Source organism: Scyliorhinus canicula, chromosome 9, assembly GCF_902713615.1.
Source record: "Scyliorhinus canicula chromosome 9, sScyCan1.1, whole genome shotgun sequence".
Lineage (NCBI taxonomy): Eukaryota > Metazoa > Chordata > Chondrichthyes > Carcharhiniformes > Scyliorhinidae > Scyliorhinus > Scyliorhinus canicula.
Genome location: NC_052154.1, coordinates 74,321,288 through 74,341,297, shown reverse-complemented (window position 1 = coordinate 74,341,297; position 20,010 = coordinate 74,321,288). Strand labels below are relative to the sequence as shown.

Below are 20,010 nucleotides of genomic sequence, written 5' to 3'. Positions count from 1 at the left end.
TCTTGCAGTGTGTCAATCAGTGTGTGTCTGCACCATTATATACTGATGTGTATATTATGACAACAATTAGTGTTAAACTCCCTTGTCCCTTCCTATCCACTCAGTCTTTATTCACATCATTACACTGCCCTGTTGCCTTGACCGTTCTCTTTGGATTCCCAAATCTCCCTTCACCCCAACCCTCTGTTGTATCTGTCCAATTCAGATACTTCAACCAGCTCCTTAATTAAAGTTTATGCAGATGTCTTTATTTATGAGTAGAACAAAGTACGGATACGGATATAATGTTCTAAATTGCCCTTAGCCTCCAAAAAAGGTTAGGAAGAGTTATTGGGTTACCGGGATAGGGTTGAAGTGAGGGCTTAGGTGCAGACTCAATAAGCCGAATGACCTCCTTCTGCACTTTATGTTCTATGTTCAATGCACCACCATGTCTGCTGCTATGGGTTACACATTATCTGTTCCCATATTAGGTAACAGTAGATACTCTCGGTGATGGAAAGTCTGGCTCGATCTGGGCACCTGTGGTAAGCCACTGTTACTGTATTATATATATTGTGGTAAACCACTGTTACTGTATTGTTGCTGTCTCTGCTGGCTCTGCCTGTGGCTCCTCCCCTCAGGCTCTGTATAAAGGTGGCCAACCTCTGGCCCTGCCCCAGTTAGGGATCGGTTTCCAGCAGGTTCCCGTTTAGCTTATTAAAGCCAAAGTTTTGTTCCACAACTCATCTTTGTTATAATTGATGGCACATCAGCTCTGAACAACATTCTTCCTGAGGTTTGACTGCAGTATATTTTTTAAATGACCACACCTCCACCTCTGTCAGTTTAAAGCTCTGTGCACATCTCTAGTTGTCTGGTAGGCCAGGGCACTTCTCAGGCCAGGCTGTCAATTTTGGTTATATCTGCTTTATATTTATTGATGACTTGATCTTATCAGTTTGGAATGGTAGTCACCATTAGCTGTGCAACAGCAAGGGACAAAGTTACAGCTTTTATTTTTGTCAGGGAATATTTTGCATGATGGGACAAAAGCTTCCCTTTGTGAAAGTGGAAAATTCCCCTTTCTCTAGTGTTGTGAACTCAAGGGCATTGAGACAGAATGAAACAGAAAGCGAGGTGAGTTACAGGAAATTGAAGCAGTGCCTACGGAATAAACATTCAGCATTTTAATTTCAGCAGGAAAGGATGGAAGTCATTGTTTATGAAGCAGATTGTAGAAGATTTCAGTTTGTCACTGCAGCGAGTTACCTAGAGACAGGTAAAAAATACTTTGTGGATGTTTAGAACAGAATTGTTAACTGTAAGTCGTGCCTTGTATGTTTGCTGTCACTGTTTATAGATGAATATTCCTTCGACTTGTCTGCGATGGGAATGACAGGAATGATCACTAGTGGGTTAGACTGAAACTGGAAGAATAGGTCTGTAACTCGTTTTAGGAACAGCGGCTGTGTATTTTGAAGGGCAGTTTTTTACATCAAATAGAGCATTATGATGTGTGATAAGGAACTGCCTTCCTGATGCAGCAGTTAGTTCAGTGGCACCCACTGCCATGTAGCGGGGCTGGATATAAACCCTGGACTGCTTCATTCCCAGTCCAGGCCACACTGAGAGGGCTGGTGGAGAGCAGATGGAGCAGATCTTAATTGTGGGGCTTGAGAGGCCATTGAGATGGAGAGAGAGAGAGAGAGAGGTCATTGTGGGAAGAATTCTGTTTTGTCTGTCCTCAGCATCTCCTAACAGCCGATGTGATGTATCACTGGGAGAATCTGGCCCGAAGTCCTGTGTTTCTCCTTTTAGTTGAAAGAAAGCCAACCAGATTTATGAATTAATTTATGGAATGAAGTTTAAAGATGCCCATCCGGAAAAGAACACGTTTAATGTGAATACATCCAGCTTCTGATGGGTGCTGTGATAATTCTGTTTATAATTTACTTTTACAAAACAGATGTGTCTCATTTCTAACTTCCAGCCCGAGTGGTACTTTTTGTTTGGAAATATTTAGAGATATTTTTCTGGTAACATTACGAAATTTATTTATTAGCTGCCACTCTAGTTTATGAAGGGAGAAGATGGCAGGAATGTGGTGATGTATTCTAGATCCTAGTGACTGGGTGTGTGATCTGTAGTTCCCGAGCTGTGTCATCAGATTGCTCAGCTTTATTTATTGTAGAGGAGACAAAGCTTCAGTTACAGGGACCCCAGTGGAAGGATTTTTAACTCTGCAATTTTACAACACAATCTCTATTCATAGATGCGTCATCTTCGGGTGTGGTTTCACCATCTTCCTCCGCTCTCTCTCTCTCTCTCCCTCTCTCTCTATATATATATATATATACATAAAATCTAAGTTGCTTTGAGCGGGGAGGTGTTAAACAAATGAGGAAGAACACTGAGAGCCGCTCTGTCTGCTCCCTGAAGTCTCCAGAAAGTCCCTAAATCCTCCAACAACAAACTGTTGACTCTCTAATGCAGGGGTGGGCAAACTACGCATGCGGCCCGCCAAAGGTCTTTATGCGGCCCACCAAGTCATTAAAAAAAAAAAAAAAATTTTTTTTAAAAAAGTTTTAAAATTATTTTTTTAAGGTTAATGGGGGGGGGGGGGGCTGTTGGGTTACTTACTGGTATAGGGTGGATACATTGACTTGAGTAGGGTGATCATTGCTCGGCACAACATCGAGGGCCGAAGGGCCTGTTCTGTGCTGTACTGTTCTATGTCCCATATGAGGCACCCAGAATCATAACCGGGTGAAGTAATTATTTTACTTAATATACTATGCGCCCCTTTAAAATTGTGAATTTCTGAATGTGGCCCTTGCACGGAAAAGTTTGCCCACCCCTGCTCTAATGCATTCCAGCATTTTTGTCTCCATTGCTGTATCTGGAAGTCCTTTCCAAACATTGATCATTCTTTTGTGTGAGGAGACTTCTGACCAGTTCCAAATTTACTAATATTAAATCCCGACCCCTCGGCCTACCCTCATTTTATTTGAAAGTAACTTTCCAGATCTACCTTTTAAAATTTTATTAAATATTTTGTCTGTCAGTTTGTCCTCGGCCACGGTAAATCCATTCTACAGATTGTCCTCAGAACTCGGACACTCATGGGCAGCTCCTGCCTTTTTCTGCATTCCAGCCCTCGAATATCTCGGAATTTAAGATACAATTAAATCATAACTTTTGAACTTGGACTTTTCTGTTTCCAAAACATTTTTTCTGCCATGATGTCATTTTAATGTCCCACACTTGGTGCAAACCCAGAGTGACAATTGGCTGGAGTTCGAGGTGCAGGCTCGGGGTTCACACAGCAGGGATACAGGCAGAAAAATAACAAGACACACAGACCATTTTGCCAGCTCTATTGGTGTCAATGGTTAGTCCTCAAACCCATTGGATTGGGCTTCGCCCACAGTCAAATTGATCTCACTCATTTGAAGGCGTCTCACTGCCAATCCCAGAGGTTGTCCAATTCAGAGTCTTGGTTTCACTCCTAACGTTGACCCCTCAATTTCACGACCTCAATTGCTCATCTCATGTTCCCACTAGAATTGGCGACCCACAATTTAGGGACTCCTGTTCCTGTGGTTAAGCATCCTATTGTCTTTATCGCCCTCAGTTTTTCATTGGGAGGACACGTTGAGCGTCAGGTTTACTAAGATTTTCTGTGTTTCTCTCTATTTCACCATTTGCTCTTCCATAACCACACTTTCTGTGTATCTCACACCCATTTTCACTTGTGTGGAGCAATTTTCACGTCTGCATTAAACACTTTCTGCTGTCGTGTAGCCACACTCTCAGACTCAAACTCATTTTGTCAGTTCTGACTATCTCCTTCTGTTTCCAGTGCCCCTCCCAGATGGTATTAGCTGCCACTCTAGTCTATTAGCATTGTGGATTTGAAAATTACAAAGTATTACAGCATAAAAATAGGTAATCAGTGCAAAAGGTCAATTTGTTTAATTAATTGTAAATAACTAGCTTCAACCTAGGCCTGTTCTTATTTGTAGGAGGACATGAAGCATCCTGCGGCCATATGGTGAAGTCCAGTGGCCTGAGGGAATGGTGTAAGGCCCTTCTAGATTCGGTGAGTTTACAGCAGGTCAGAATTATTTCCCAGTGCTGGGCACAAGCTCCAAGGTTGGTCTGTGACAGTCGTGGGGAATGAATCAGAGTGTAATAGCGTCAAGTATTGAGTCTCATTTAGGTCATTTTTTGTCGCAGAAGAGGAAAAGGAAAGATAGAAACATAGAAAATAGGAGTTGGAGGAGGTCACTCGTCCCTTCGAGCCTGCTCCACCATTCATTATGACCATGGCTGATCATCCAACTCAGTAGCCTAATCCCGCTTTCCCCATATCCTTTGATCCCCTTCGCCCCAAGCACTACATATAGCTGTTTCTTGAAAACGTACAATGTTTTGGCCTCAACTGCTTCCTGTGGCAACAAATTCCACAGGCCAACCATTCTCTAGGTGAAGAAATGCCTCCTTATCTCTGTCCTTAATGGTCTACCCTGTATTCTCAGACTGTGACCCTTGGTTCTGGATCTCACCCCCCCCCTCACCCCACCATCGTAGCTATCCATCTTACCCTGCGGAGCCCTGTTGGAATTTTCCAGGTTTCTTTGAGATCACCCCTCATTCTTCTGAACTCCAGTGAATACAATCCTAACCGACTAAATCTCCCCTCATACGGCAGTTCCGCCATTCCTGTAATCAATCTGGTTACTTTTGATGTATTCCCTTTATAGCAAGAACATCCTTCCTCAGAGGGAGACCAAAACAGCGCACAATATTCTGGGTGTGGCCTCACTAAGGCCCTGTATAATTGCAGCAAGACATCCCAGCTCCTGTAATCGAATCCTCTCGCTATGAAGGCCAATATACCATTTGCCTTCTTTTCCGTCTGCAGTACCTTTATGTTTATCTTCAATGACTGGTGTACAAGGACAGCCAGATCTCATTGCACATTCCCCTCTCCTAATTTATGGCTATTCGGATAATAGTTTACCTTCTCATTTTTGTTACCAGAGAGGATAATCTAGCATTTATCCAAATTATACTGCATGTGCCCACTCACTCAGCTTGTTCAAATCACATTGAAGGGTCTCTGCATCCTCCTCACAGCTCACCCTCCCACACAACTTGGTATAATCTGCAAATTTGGAGATATGACATTTTGTTCCCTCATCTAAATCATTAAAATGTGAAATGAAAAATGAAAATCACTTATTGTCACGAGTAGGCTTCAATGAAGTTACTGTGAAAAGCCCCTAGTCGCCACATTACGGCGCCTGTCCGGGGAGGCTGGTACGGGAATCGAACCGTGCTGCTGGCCTGCTTGGTCTGCTTTAAAAGCCAGCGACTTAGCTGAGTGAGCTAAACCAGCTATTGTGAATAGCTGGGGTCCCAGCACCGATCCCTGTGGTATCCTACTGATGTACCATCAATTGGACTCGAGACACGATGAAGATCCAAACTGTGGCTTTAATCAGCTAGATGTTAGCCCGGTGGTCGACTACAGTGAAAGGCTGACCGCCGGGAACCCTGGGTACTTATACCTCACCTTGGAGGTGGGGTCTGCTTGCCTCTTGACCAATTGGTGAGCAGTCACATGACGAGACCCAGCCAATCGGCCGAGAGGCACATGACCAGCCAGAGCCAATGGGAAACCAGTGCTCTGCACCAATGGCAGTGCTCCTATTCATACCATCACATTCACCCCTTGTGGAGAAAGAAGCCGGGGGGGGGGGTGTTGTAAGGGCAAAAGAGAGAGGGGGAGGCTCAGGACTGGTGGTATGAGTAGAGACAATCGAGAAGATGGAGGCTGCCCACTGGCTCATGGCAAAAGTGAACAAAACCGAATACAGTTGGGTGCAAAAAAAAATATTACAATAGAGTCCAATAAAGTCGCATGGTGGCATCAGATGGACACGATCAGCTTGTCGGGTGCCCGTGGTGTTCTGGTGGACCGTCGCAGTGGAGCCAGTGACGTTGGGCCGGTGGTCGTCCTTGCCTCCGGGAGCGTCAGTCGTAGATGTGTCTCCGTACCCCGGGCCGGTGGTGGAGACGATGTAATCGGGGAAGGGGGGGTCTGTGCGCTGGGTCGTGGGGGCACAGGGGGCGCTGGGGGAATCGGGATTGGGGGGGAGGTGTTGATGTAGGGGGAGAAGGCCGCACGCCGGCGTGTGCCAGGTCCCGAAGCGAGACCGTATCCTGCCGACCGTCGGCATACTCCACGTACGCATACTGCGGGTTGGCGTGGAGTAACTGGACTCGCTCAACCAACGGGTCGGACTTGTGCACCCGCACATGCTTCTGGAGCAAGATGGGCCCGGGGGTGGCTAGCCAGGTCGGGAGAGGGGATCCTGAGGACGACTTCCTAATGAAAACAAGAAGCTGTTCATGAGGTGTTTGATTAGTGGTAGTACATAGGAGAGACTGGATTGAATGCAGGGCGTCGGTGATGACCTCTTGCCAACGGGGGATAGGGAGATCTCTGGACCGTAGGGCCAGCAGGATGGTCTTCCAAATGGTGCCATTCTCCCGCTCGACCTGACCGTTACCCCAGGGGTTATAACTGGTCGTCCTGCTAGAGGCTATGCCCCTGCTGAGCAGGAATTGACGCAGTTCGTCACTCATAAAGGAGGACCCCCGGTCGCTGTGGATGTACGTGGGGTAACCGAACAGGGAGAAGATGGATAGGAGGGCCTTTATGACGGTTGTTGTGGTCATGTCGGGGCAGGGGATGGCGAAAGGGAAGCGGGAGTACTCGTCAATAACACTCAAGAAATATGTGTTACGGTTGTTGGAGGGGAGGGGACCCTTGAAGTCTATACTGAGACGCTTGAAGGGGCGGGATGCCTTGATTAGATGCACGTGCGCGGGGCGGTAGAAGTGCGGTTTGCACTCGGCGCAGATGTGGCAGTCCCTGGTGACGGCCCTGACTTCCTCAACGGAGTAGGGCAGGTTGCGGGTCTTGATAAAGTGGTAAAAACGGGTTATCCCTGGATGGCAGAGGTCCATGTGGAGGGAGCGGAGGCAGTCAATCTGCGCGCTGGCACAGGTACCGCGGGATAGGGCATCGGGAGGCTCGTTGAGCTTCCCCGGATGATACAAGATATCATAGTTGTACGTGGACAACTCGATCCGCCACCGCAAGATCTTGTCGTTCTTGATCTTGCCCCTCTGTGCATTGTCGAACATGAAAGCTACTGACCGTTGGTCCGTGAGGAGGGTAAACTTCCTGCCGGCCAGATAGTGCCTCTAATATCTCACAGCTTCGACTATGGCCTGTGCCTCCTTATCCATCGAGGAATGGTGGAGTTTGGAAGCGTGAAGGGTCCGGGAGAAGAAGGCCACGGGTCTGCCCGCTTGGTTCAGGGTGGCCGCTAGAGAAACTTCGGATGCTTCGCTCTCGACCTGGAATGGGAGGGACTCGTCGATAGCATGCATTGTGGCCTTTGCGATATCCGCTTTGATGCGGCTAAAGGCCTGGCGGGCCTCCATCGACAGGGGAAAGGAGGTGGATTGGATGAGAGGGCGGGCTTTGTTGGCGTAGTTGGGGACCCACTGGGTGTAATAGGAGAAGAAGCCCAGGCAGCGTTTGAGGGATTTGAGGGTGTTGGGGAGATGGAATTCCATCAGGGGGCGCATGCGTTCGGGATCGGGGCCTATCCCACTACGTAGCCAAGGATGGCTAGACGGTCGGTGCTAAACACGCACTTATTCTTATTGTACGTTAAATTAAGGAGTTTTGCGGTTCGGAGAAATTTTTGGAGGTTGATGTCATGGTCCTGCTGGTCGTGGCTGCAGATGGTGACGTTATCGAGATACAGGAAGGTAGCCCGTAAACCGTACTTGTCGACCATTCGGCCCATCTCCCGTTGGAAGACAAAGACCCCATTTGTGACACCGAATGGAACCCTGAGGAAGTGGTAGAGGCGCCCATCTGCCTCAAACACGGTGTACTTGTGGTCACTCGCGCGGATGGGGAGCTGGTGGTAGGCAGACTTAAGGTCCAATGTGGAAAAGACTTTGTATTTCGTGATCCTGTTAACCAGGTCGGAAATACGGGGGAGAGGATACGCGTCCAGCTGCGTAAACCTGTTGATGGTCTGACTGTAGTCAATCACCATCCGGTTTTTCTCCCCAGTCCGAACTACCAGCACTTGGGCTTGCCAGGGACTGTTGCTGGCCTCGATGACTCCTTCCTTTATGAGACTCTGGACCTTGGACCTGATGAAGGTCTGGTTCTGGGCACTGTACCGTCTGCTCCTAGTGGCGACAGGTTTACAATCTGGGGTGAGATTAGCAAACAAGGAAGGGGGGTCCACTTTGAGGGACACGAGGCTGCAGACAGTAAGGGGGGGGGGGGATAGGGCCGCCGAATTGGAAGGTCAAGCTCTGCAGGTTGCACTGGAAATCCAGGCCCAAGAGTGCCGGAGCGCATAGATGGGGGAGGATGAGGAGTTTGTAGTTTTTGAAAACCCTCCCCTGGACCGTGAGGTCCGCTATGCAGCACCCGGTGATCTGGACGGAGTACGAACCCGAGGCAAACTCGATCTTACGTTTGACAGGGTGGATGGGGAGCGCGCAGCATCTTACCGTGTCAGGGTGGACGAAACTTTCCGTGCTCCCGGAATCCAGTAGGCATTTAATTTCATGCCCGTTGAGCTGGATCGAATTCGTTGTCTTGGCGAGCGTGCGTGGTCACGACTGGTCGAGCGTGATGGAAGCAAGTCGTGGCTCGAGTTCCAGATCATCCTCGGTGGCAGAGTAATCGCTGGCAGGGCCTTCCGTGTTGGCCCAAGATGGCGGCGCCCAGGACCTGCACGTGGAGTCGGAGCCCCAAAATGGCGGTGCCCAGGACCAGCACGTGGAGTCGGAGCCCCAAGATGGCGGTGCCCAGGACCAGCACGTGGAGTCGGGGCCCCAAGATGGCGGTGCCCAGGACCAGCACGTGGAGTCGGAGCCCCAAGATGGCGGCGCCCAGGACCCGCACGTGGAGCCGAGGCCCCAAGATGGCGGCGCACGAGGCCCACACGCGACGTCTAGGGCCCAGGATGGCGGCGCCCATGGGACCCTCGTGGCGGCTGGGGGCAGTGTCAGTGGCGTCTGCGGGCCGGCCAGGGCAGCCGTGAGCTGGGGTAGGGAGGACCGTGGGCCTGTTGCGGGGGCCGGGAGGCGGGCCGGTGAGGCTGGTGCGCGGCACTGGGCCCTGGGAGGGCCGGGGGGGGGGCGATCCGCGGTCGCTGCGCGGAACAGCAGCGACCGACTTGGTCTGGCAGACCACAGCGTAATGGCCCTTCTTCCCGCAGTTCTTACACAGAGCGGAGCGGGCCGGGCAGCGTGGTCGGGGGTGTTTGGAGAGGCCGTAAAAATAGCAGCGGGGCCCCGCTAGCTTGTCGGAGCGTCCCGCAGCGCAGGCCTGGGGGGGGTCGGGGTCAGCGGAGGACGGAGGTGGTGCGTGCCATGAAGTCCAAGGGGTTGCCGCGCGGCCAGGGGCGTATGTGCGGGCGTTCAGGTCAGCAACCTCCAGGGAGGTTGCGAGGGTCCGTGCCTCAGCTAGGCTGAGGGTGTTCTTCTCCAGCAATCGTTGGCGGATAGAGGAGGATTGCATGCCGGCAATGTAAGCGTCTCTAATTAAAAGTTCCATGTGCTCTGTCGCAGAAACTTGGGACAGGCATAATTTCTCCCCAGAGCCGCGAGGGCCCGGTAAAACTCGTTGAGGGACTGACCGGGGAACTGTTGTCTAGTAGTCAGGAGATGCCGTGCATATACTTTGTTGACCGGCCGGAGAAAGTGTCCTCTCAGGATATCCATCGCCGCGTCATAATCCTGTTCGTCCTCAATCATTGAGTATACCGCCGTGCCCACGCACGAGTGGAGGATGTGGAGTTTCTGCTCCTTGGTGGGCTTGCTGGCTGCGGTTGTCAGGTAACTGTTGAAACACTCCAGACAATGTTTAAAGGTTGCAGGCGCGTTCGAAGCATGCGGGCTGATGCGGAGGCAGTCAGGCTTGATGAGTAGCTCCATTTCAAAATTCTAGCTGATTAAATTGATGTACCATCAATTGGACGTGAGACATGATGAAGATCCAAACTTAGGCTTTAATCAGTTAGATGTTAGCCCACTGGTCGACTACAGTGAAAGGCCGACCGCCGGGAACTCTGGGTACTTATACCCCACCTCGGAGGCGGGGTCTACTTGCCTCTTGACCAATTGGTGAGCAGTCACATGACTAGTCCCAGCCAATAAGCCGAGAGGCACATGACCAGCCAGAGCCAATGGGAAACCACTGCTCTGCACCAATGGCAGTGCTCCTATTCATACCACCACACCCACGAATCATTGTCTGCTAATTTGAAAAAGACCAGCTAATTCCTACTCTTTGTTTCCTGTCTGCCAACCAGTTTTCTACCCATCTCAATACACTACCTCTAATCCCATGCGCTATAATTTTGTGCTAATCCCTTTTGTGGACTTTCTCAAAAGCCTTCTGAAAGTTCAAATACACCACATCCACTGGCTCTTCACCATCAACTCTACTAGTTACATCCTTGAAGAATTCCAGTAGATTTGTCAAGCATGATTTCCCTTTCATAAATCATGCTGACTCTTTCCGATCCTGCCATTGTTTTCTTTTTATTTTATAAATTTAGAGTTTCCAATTCATTTTCTTTTCCAATTAAGGGGCAATTTAGCGTGGCCAATCCACCTAACCTGCACATCTTTTGGATTGTGGGAGCGAAATCCACGCAAACACGGGGAGAATGTACAAACTCCACACGGACAGTGACCCAGAGCTAGGATCGAACCTGGGACCTCGGCGCTGTGAGGCAGCAGTGTTATCCACTGCACCACCGTGCTTGCCATTGTTTTCTAAGTTCTCTGCTATAAAATCTTTTATAATGAATTCTAGAATTTTTCCAATGTCAGCTTTACTGGTCTATTATTCCGTTTTCTCTCTACTTCCCTTTTTAAATAGTGGAGTTACATTAGCTACCCTCCAATCTGCAGGAACTGTGCCAGAGTCAATAGAATCCTGGAAGATGACCACCAATGCATCTACTATTTCGAGAGCCACTTCCTTAAGTACTCTGGGATGTAGATTATCAGGCCCTGGGGATTTATCAGCCTTCAATCCCATCAATTTCCCCAACACCATTTGTCCACTAATGTTGATCTCTTTCAGTTCATTCCTCTCACTAAACCCTGCATTCCCCAACATTTCTGGTAACTTATTTGTGTCCTCATTTGTGAAGACAGAAGCAAAGTATGAATTTAGTTGCTAAGCCATTTCTTTGTCCCCTATTGTACATTCCCCTGTTTCTGACTGTAAGGGACCTACATTTGTCTTCACCAATCTTTTTCTCTTCATGTACCTATAGAAACTTTTACAGTCAGTTTGTATGTTCCCTGCAAGCTTTCTTTCGAACTCTATTTTCCCCTTCTTAATCAATCCCTTGGTCCTTCTTTGCTGAATTCTAAACTGCTCCCAATCCTCAGATCTGTTGTTTTTCTTGGCCAATTTGTGTACTTCTTCCTTGGATTGAATACTATCTGCAATTTCCCTTGGACGCCATGGATTGGCCACCTTTCCCATTTTACTTTTGTGCCAGACAGGAATAAACCATTGTTGCGGTTCCCCCATGCACTCCTTGAATATTTGCTCTTGCCTATCCACTGTCATTCCTTTAGGCAATATTCCTCAATTGATCAATTGGATTGCCAATGATTCCATTCTCATTACATAGTACTCATTCTAGAATGGCCTGTTCTTTAGTTGGTTCCTCAACGTATTGGTCCAGAAATCCATCCTGTATACACTCCAGAAATTCCTCCTCACTGTATTGTGACTAATGTGATTTGCCCAATCTATATGCAGATTGAAATCACCCATAATAACAGATATTCCTTTAGCGCATGCATCTCTAACATTCCACATTGTTGGAGCTAAAATCCTTCCTCAATTCCCTCTCTAATCAGCACTGCAATTCCACCATCTTTTCCTTTTTGTCTGTCCTTCTTAAATACTGAATACCCCGAGACATTCAGTTTCCATCCCTGGTCACCCTGCAGCCATGTCTTTGTAATCCCAATTATGTTTATGCCTATTTGCCCGATTAGTTCATCCATTTTATTGTGAAATCTCCGAGCGTTAAGCTACAAAATCTTTAAGTGTGTCTTTTTAACATTACTTGTCTCACTCCCAATATTTTTCACTGTCCCGTTTGAATCTGGCCCTTGGTTTCTTTGCCCATCACTTTTCTTATTTTCCTTTCTGTCTTTTGTTTTTGTCCTTGATTCCCCCAGCCCTCACTAATTGCATAGCTTCCCATCACCTGCCTTTTTAGTTTAAAATATCCCCAGTCACTCCAGCCAATGCTCCTCCTAGGACATCAGTCCCGGCCCTGCCCAGGTGCAACCCCCGTCCAACTTGTACTGGTCCGACCTCCCCCAGAACTGGTCCTAATGTCCCACGACACTCAACACCTCGTGGAAGCTCCACAGTTTCCATAGGCCACTGCTCCAGGTCCGAAACTCGGGCTTCCAGGAGCTGTAACTGGAGACACCTCCTGCACACATGCTGGCCATGGCCCTGGAAATATTCCCGGCTTCCCTCATGGAGCAAGAGGAGCAAATCAAGGCTTTGAGCTCTCCTGCTGTCCTTTACCCCTTTAAATTAAACCTTTGGAAGATGCTTGATATTAGATTATATCCAATTCTCTATGGCTCTTCTTTCCTTGTCCTCATTACTACCAATTATAGCCTTTACAGATTATAAACCACAAAAAGTATTTTCAAACTACAAGTGATAAAAGTTGTAAAGATCTACAGACCTTACCTATTACTGACCAATCAGCACTCTCCCTTGTAGTCTCAGATGCAGCAGGGCAAAACCATTCACTGAAGATTTAAAAGTTACAAAGCAAGGAGGAAAAGCAAAAAGCTCTGCACCTACTCTGTTTCAAATTCAAAGACAGTCTAATTAGTGTAGGAACATAGGAATTAGGAGCAGAAGTCGGCAATTCAGCCCGTCAAGCCTGCTCCACCATTCAATCAGATCATGGCTGATCTCTTCTTGGTCTCAAATCCACCTCCCCACCTGCTCCCGGTTTTTTTTATCAGAAAAACATCTGTCTCCGTCTTGAAACCATGTAATCACTCAGATTCCACCGCACTATGGGGTAACGAGTTCCACAAATTCACCACCCTCTGCGAGAGGTAGTTCCACCTCATCTCAGTTCTAAATCTACTATTTCAACCTATATCTGTGACCTCTCATTCTAGATTTCACCACAAGGGGGAGACATTTGGTCAACGTTCACTTTATTAATCCCTTACAGTATTTTATATACATTGATCAGATCCCCTCTCATCCATCTAAATTCCAACGAGTATAAGGCCAAACTGTTTAATCTCTCTTCATACGTCAACCCGTTCATCCCCGAACTCAATCTATTGAACCTCCTCTGAACTGCCCCCAATGTCACCACATCCTTCCTGAAATAAGGAGACCAAAACTGGACACTATACTCCAGATGTAGTCTCACCTAACACCCTATACAATTGCAACAACACTCTTTTACTTTTGTACTCCAGTCCTTTTGCAATAAATGCTCACATTCCATTTGCCTTTTTTATTACATGCTGTAACTGCATACAGACTTTCTGCGATTCATGAACAAAGACACCCACTTCCTTCTGCCCAGACACATTTTGAATCTGCTTTCCATTTAGAGGTTAATTCGCCTTTCCATTTTTTCGGCCAAAATGGATAACCTCACACTTATCCACATTAAACTCCATCTGCCAGATTTTGGCCAAATCTCCTAGCCTATCTATATCCGTGTGTAAAATATTGATCTCCTCTTCACTGCCTGCTTTCCCACCTATTTTTAGTATCATCCGCAAATTTTGCTATGTTACACTTTGCCCCTGCTTGCTGATCATTTATATAGATTCAATCAGGATTGTTGAGATGCCCAGTAAAATGTTCTCCGAGGCGAGTTAATAATCCATGCCTAAGATTAAAAGTAAAATTGCCACAGTCCCAGCTAACCACAGGCCGTTTCCCCTTTGAGGGGGAGAGCTGATTGGTGGTGGTTTAATCTGAGGATCACCACACTTCGGGCAAGGGGCAATTGAACTAAACCGGCTCCCATGTTCAAGATTACTTGGACCTCGTTAGGAGTTGCTAATCAGTTACTGCAATCAGTGCAACCTTTAAAAATAACTATCTCTCAGTGTGTTGCCAAGATATTGAGCACACAAACACATGCGCACACACACACACACACATGCGCACACACACACACGTACACACATGTATGCACACACGTACACACATGTACACACACACACACACGTGTACACACATACACATACATACACAACATGTACACACACATGCACACAAATGTACACAGATATACACAGCAACGTATACACACACGTGCGTGTACACGCACAGAAACACATACACACACATACACACACATATACACATGTATACATGCACACATACACGTACACACACACATATGCACACATGTCCAAATACAATCTCTGTCCAAATCCCGACTTCTGAATCTTTTGTAATCCTTGGGCCCTGTTTCGCCCGGGGGCTTCTTGTACGTGATGCCTTTTTGCATTCCTGTCCATTGGAAAGCATCATTGAAAATCCAGCTGCTTTTAAATGATCTTTCAAATAGCATTATCCAAACAAATGTTAGCAATCCTGTCTTAGCAGGAAAATTATATATGTAGCAGGAAATATGTTAAGGACTCCTGATATACATTCAACGTCTAAACTGTCTGAATGGTTCCATTAGATTTATTCCAATTGGTAACTCATTCTCATATGTATATTTTTAAAAGTGTGATTCTAAGTTAATTCAGTTATCCTGTGCACATCTAGCTCGTTGTAAGTGTTCAAGTCATTGTTACAAGAGTTTGTGTTGTGGTAATTTCCCATGTTTGGATGCTGGATGATGCTCAGGATGGTGAAAGGCAGCAGTTTTAAATAGCAGTTGATTCTCTTTAGGGTTGCTTCACGTTTAACTGCCCCAAGTGTGCGAAGGAGTGGCCCTGGCAGGAGGTACGGCACCTTGCACAGTTGTCACAGGAGGAATGCAGACGGTATGAGGAGCAGCTCGGCAGAATAATGGCAGAAAAAAAGGAGTTGTACCGAAAGGTAACTTGTGTTATTTAGGATTTTGATCTTTGCTTCTTCAAATAAATATTTTAAAATGGAGTGTGTCTATGAACGCGATTTAACCAAAGAAAATCTATGTACGGTTATGGGCACGTTTAGCGGGTTGTTTCTCAGTGGCTGCAGCGCCGGGGAATACCCCATTATTCAACACACTTTGCCTTTTTTTGGCCACGAGGAGTTTCTCTCCGCCAAGGCTGCAGTTAGAGACCCCAGCAGGAAAGGCTCCTCGCCGATCGGGCGCCATTTTGTCCAGACACACCGTCCCCCCCCCCCCCCCCCCCCCCAAGCCTCAGGGAGGCCGTCGGGCCTGATCCCTGGCAGTATCAAACTGTCATCTGGGCACCCTGGCACTAGCGCCCCGGCAATGCCACCTGAACACTATGGCAATGTCAGGGTGCACGGGTGGTACTGCCAAGGTGCCTGGCTGGTAGTGCCAAGAGAGAGGGCCGAGTGCCACCCTGCCCTGTCTCCAACCACCCGGGGGTCTCTAATAGCCTGGAGACTCCCCCAGGTGCCATTATGATTGGTCCACATTTGTGGAAACCGGTACTAAATGGCGTCCTGGCGAGTTCTCCCAGGCATGATCATTAGGCCTAATGGCTCATTTTAAACATGCTGATCTGGGTGATGCCCAGTGAGGGTGACATCCAGATCGCGACATCTCGGGAGATTCAACGATCTCGTCCCGACAATAAGTCGGGCGTGATGCGGCCGTTAAATTGCACTATGTTTTCCGACTAAGTAGGCCGGAATTCTGCGGTCATTGCCATTCACATTTCCTGCCGGCAGTGCAACCCCGCCTGTCGGTTTCACAGCAGCATATATTGGTTATAATGGGGAATCTCATTGACAATCGGCAGGAAGAGAGAATCGTGCCTGCAGTGAACAGCGTGCAGCTGAGAAACAGTACTGTGGGACCGGAGAATTCAGCCCCAAGTATATTGGGCACGATTCAATGAATTGGGAATGAGGTCCCATAGCGAGCAAGATATACAACGCAAGTCACTCGCGTTGTATAAAGGGCCTCAGCGGGGAACGCATAGAGCTCTGTTTTGAACACTGAGGAGCTCCGCTCCCTGGAATTCCCCAGTGTAGCGAGAGATAGGAATGCTATTTTTAAATGGCGCCTGTTCTCTAAGGCCCTCCGAAGTGGGTCCATGGCCCCCCCCCCCTCACGCCCCCCTCCGCCCCCCCCCAAACCCATGCCCCCCCCCCCCAAAACCCACACAGGGCATCACTGGCCCAATCGCACGCATGCAATAAATGCCAGATTGGCACTGCCAATCTGCCATCTTGGCAATTCCCCACCAGCTGTTTTGTTCTTTATTCATTCTTGGTATGTGGGAATAGCGGCTTGGCCAGCATTTATTACCCATCCCTAATTGCCCTTGATGGGGCAGTTAAGAGTCAACCACATTGCTGTGAGGCTGGAGTCACATGTAGGCCACATAAGTAAGGACAACAGATCTTCTTCCCTAAAGGGCATTATTGAACCAGATAGGTTTTTACAACAATCTGCAATGGCTTCATTCATCATTAGGCTTTTCATTCCAGATTTTTATTGAATTCAAATTTCTACAGTGGCGGGATTTGAACCTAGATCCACAGAGTATTACTCTGGATCTCTGGTTTACTAGTCCAATGACAATACCACTACGCCACTACCTCCCCTGGCAGTGCCAGGGCACCACCCTGTCCTGGGAGACCCGCATGGAGCAGCACTGTATCACAGTGATTAGCACTGTTGCTTCATAGCGCCAGGGACACGGGTTCGATTCCTGGCTTGGGTCACAGTCTGTGCGGAGTCTGCACGTTCTCCCCGTGTCTACGTGGAATTTCTCTGGGTGCTCCAGTTTCCCCCTCAAGTCCTGAAATACATGCTTTTTACGTGAATTGGACATTCTGAATTCTCCTTCAGTGACCCCGAACAGGCACTGGAATGTGACAATTAGGGATGTTCACAGTAACTTCATTGCAGTGTTAATGTAAGCCTACTTGTGACAATAACAATTATTATTATTATTATGATGAGTGCTGTTCCGTCTGGTCCCCATTTGTGGAGACCAGGACCAAACAGTGCTTGCCCGAGGTCCCTGAGGATAGATGTCAAACCTCAGATCCCTCGGGAATTTGCACATTGAAGTTAGACTAGCTGTCTCGCTTTAATTTGCAGATTTGCCAAAATGTGATCCCGTCCACAATGGGCGGGATTTACATCGCAATTTCTTGTGCTAGCTGTTGCGAGGCATTGCGACACAAGTAAATCCCGGGAGTGGTGTCTCCAGGCTTTTATTGGCCAGGATGCGAGCTTTGACTTTCAGGTGCAGCGTTGCCATTGGATGCGCCCATTAACTAACAGTTAAATTTTTTAAAAAACTCACTGGGCAGGATTCTCCGACCCGTCGCCGGGTCAGAGAATCGCCGAGGGGCGGCGTGGATCTCGCCCCGCCACTCCGACGCCGGCTGCCGAATTCTCCGGCGGCAGTTTTTATGTGGGGGCGTGGATCACGTTGCGCCGGTCGGGGGCAGTTGGCAGTGAGCCCCCCCCCCCCCCAGCGATTCTCCGGGCCTTGATGGGCCGAGCGGCCGCCCATTTTTGGCCGGTCCGGCCGGCGTGGAATACACAAGGTCCATACTGGCGGGACCTGGCTTTGAGAGCGGCCTGCAGAGTCCTCAGGGGGGCGTAGGGGGATCCGGCCCCAGCGGGGGGCCGCCACGGTGGACTGGCCCGCGATCAGGGCCCACCGATCTGTGGGCGGGCCTGTGTCGTGGGGGCACTCTTTCCCTCCCCGCTGGCCTCTGCAAAGCTCCGCCATGGCTGGCGCAGAGAAGAAACCCACTGCGCATGCGTAGGGATCAAGCGAGCGGTTCTGCGCATGCACCAAAACACGCTGGCTCTCCCGCGCATGCGGCAACTCGCGCCGGCTGGCGGAGGCCCTTCGGCGGCAGTTGGCACACCGCCAACCACTTCAGTGCCAGCCTAACACCTGGAAGTGCGGAGGATTCCACAATTTCCGGGTGGCCCGACACGGGAGTGGTTCACCCCACTCTTTGGCGCCGGTAAGGCCCGCCTGCTGGTTGGGGCAGTGTGGCGCTAACAATTGCACACAAAAGACTCGATGAGGTACAAGAGAGGCTTTATTACAGTGCGATGCTATTCCTCTGGCTGCAGCTGTAGAATGGCATCTCAGTGAAACTCATGCATATTTATACTGCCCCCTGGGGGCAGAGCTAGCTGGCCAGGGCTTACCAACAAACCTGTAATACAGGTACTGCCATACATCCCCTAATGCACTCACACTCATATATACAGTGGTAGAGATCACCACATTCACCCCCCCGTAAAAAATGAGTCTGGCGGGGATGCCGTGAAACTATAATACATAGAAGTGATATAATTACAGGGGGGGGGGGGGCAGGGGGGAATCAAGAGTCCATCGCCAACCCAGTGCCCGTCACAGGTTGAGCCGGTCCGGCGGTCGAACGTTCCGTTGCGAGCGACACAGTAGTGGTGGCGACGTCTGCACAGGCGGTGTCGGCATCGACGGCGTAGGTGCTGGCGGTGTTGGTGCTGGCCAGTGGCGGGATGACTCTGGGAGCGAGCCGGAATCCTCCATGTCCTCTAGTGTGGGCCGGGGGACGAGGGATGGACCTGATGGGGCTGAATTCGGGGGCGCTGGGGAAAAGGAGGGTGGCGCGTGGGTAGGGAGGGGCGTGGGCATGGAATCGGCACCCGAGGGAGCCAAGTCCCTGAGCGAGACTGTATCCTGGCGGCCGTCGGGGAACTCCACGTAGGCATATTGGGGGTTCGCGTGGAGCAAGCATACCTTGTCCACCAGGGGGTCTGCCTTGTGGTGCCAGACATGCCTACGGAGAAGGACTGGGCCCTGGAGCAGCGAGCCAAGTTGGGAGCGACACTCCAGATGTAGACTTCCTAGGGAAGGCAAAAACACGTTCATGGGGAGTACTGTTAGTTGCGGTGCACAGCAGTGACCGAATGGAATGGAGCGCGTCAGGGAGGACCTGCTGCCAGCGAGCGGCTGGGAGGTTCCTGGACCGTAGGGCCAGCTGGACGGCCCTCCATACCGTCCCGTTCTCCCTCTCTACCTGCCCGTTTCCCCGGGGGTTGTAGCTGGTCATCCTGCTGGAGGCGATACCCCTGCTGAGCAGGAAATGACGCAGCTCATCACTCATGAACGAGGATCCCCTGTCACTGTGGATATAGTCGGGGAAACCGAACAGAGCGAATATGGAATCAAGGGCCTTGATGACGGTGGCAGACGTCATATCCGGGCATGGGATGGCGAAGGGGAACCTAGAGAATTCATCGACCACACTAAGGATGTAGGTGCTGCGGTCGGTGGAGGGGAGGGGCCCTTTGAAGTCCATGCTGAGGCGTTCAAAGGGGCGGGGCGCTTTCACCAGGCGTGCGCGATCTGGCCGGTAGAAGTGCGGCTTGCACTCAGCACAGAAATGGCAGTCCCTGGTGACTGTCCGTACTTCCTCAATGGAGTAGGTCAGATTGCGGGCTTTGACCAGATGGTACAACCGAGTGACCCCCGAATGGCAAAGGCTCTCGTGCAAGGCACAGAGCTGGTTCACTTGTGCGCTGGCACATGTACCTCGGAAGAGGGCGTCTGGGGGCTCGTTGAGCTTGCCGGGGCGATACAAGATCTCGTAATTATAGGTGGAGAGCTCGATGCTCCATCGCAAGATTTTATCATTTTTGATCTTGCCCCGCTGCGTGTTGTTGAACATGAAGGCTACCGACCGTTGGTCAGCGAGGAGAG

General features: G+C 49.5%; 1 protein-coding gene across 2 annotated transcripts in view; it reads left to right on the top strand.

The window, feature by feature from the left end:
* Positions 1-1,128: 1,128 nt before the first annotated feature.
* Positions 1,129-20,010, top strand: part of LOC119971422 (probable E3 ubiquitin-protein ligase RNF144A-A) — a 37,775-nt gene continuing 18,893 nt past the window's right edge. For both annotated transcript variants that reach the window (XM_038806914.1, XM_038806913.1), the window contains exons 1-3: positions 1,129-1,261; positions 4,008-4,084; positions 15,050-15,199. In XM_038806914.1, the coding sequence (XP_038662842.1) occupies positions 1,189-1,261; positions 4,008-4,084; positions 15,050-15,199 (300 nt within the window). In that variant the 5' untranslated portion in view covers positions 1,129-1,188. The remainder of the gene's footprint in view (positions 1,262-4,007; positions 4,085-15,049; positions 15,200-20,010) is intronic.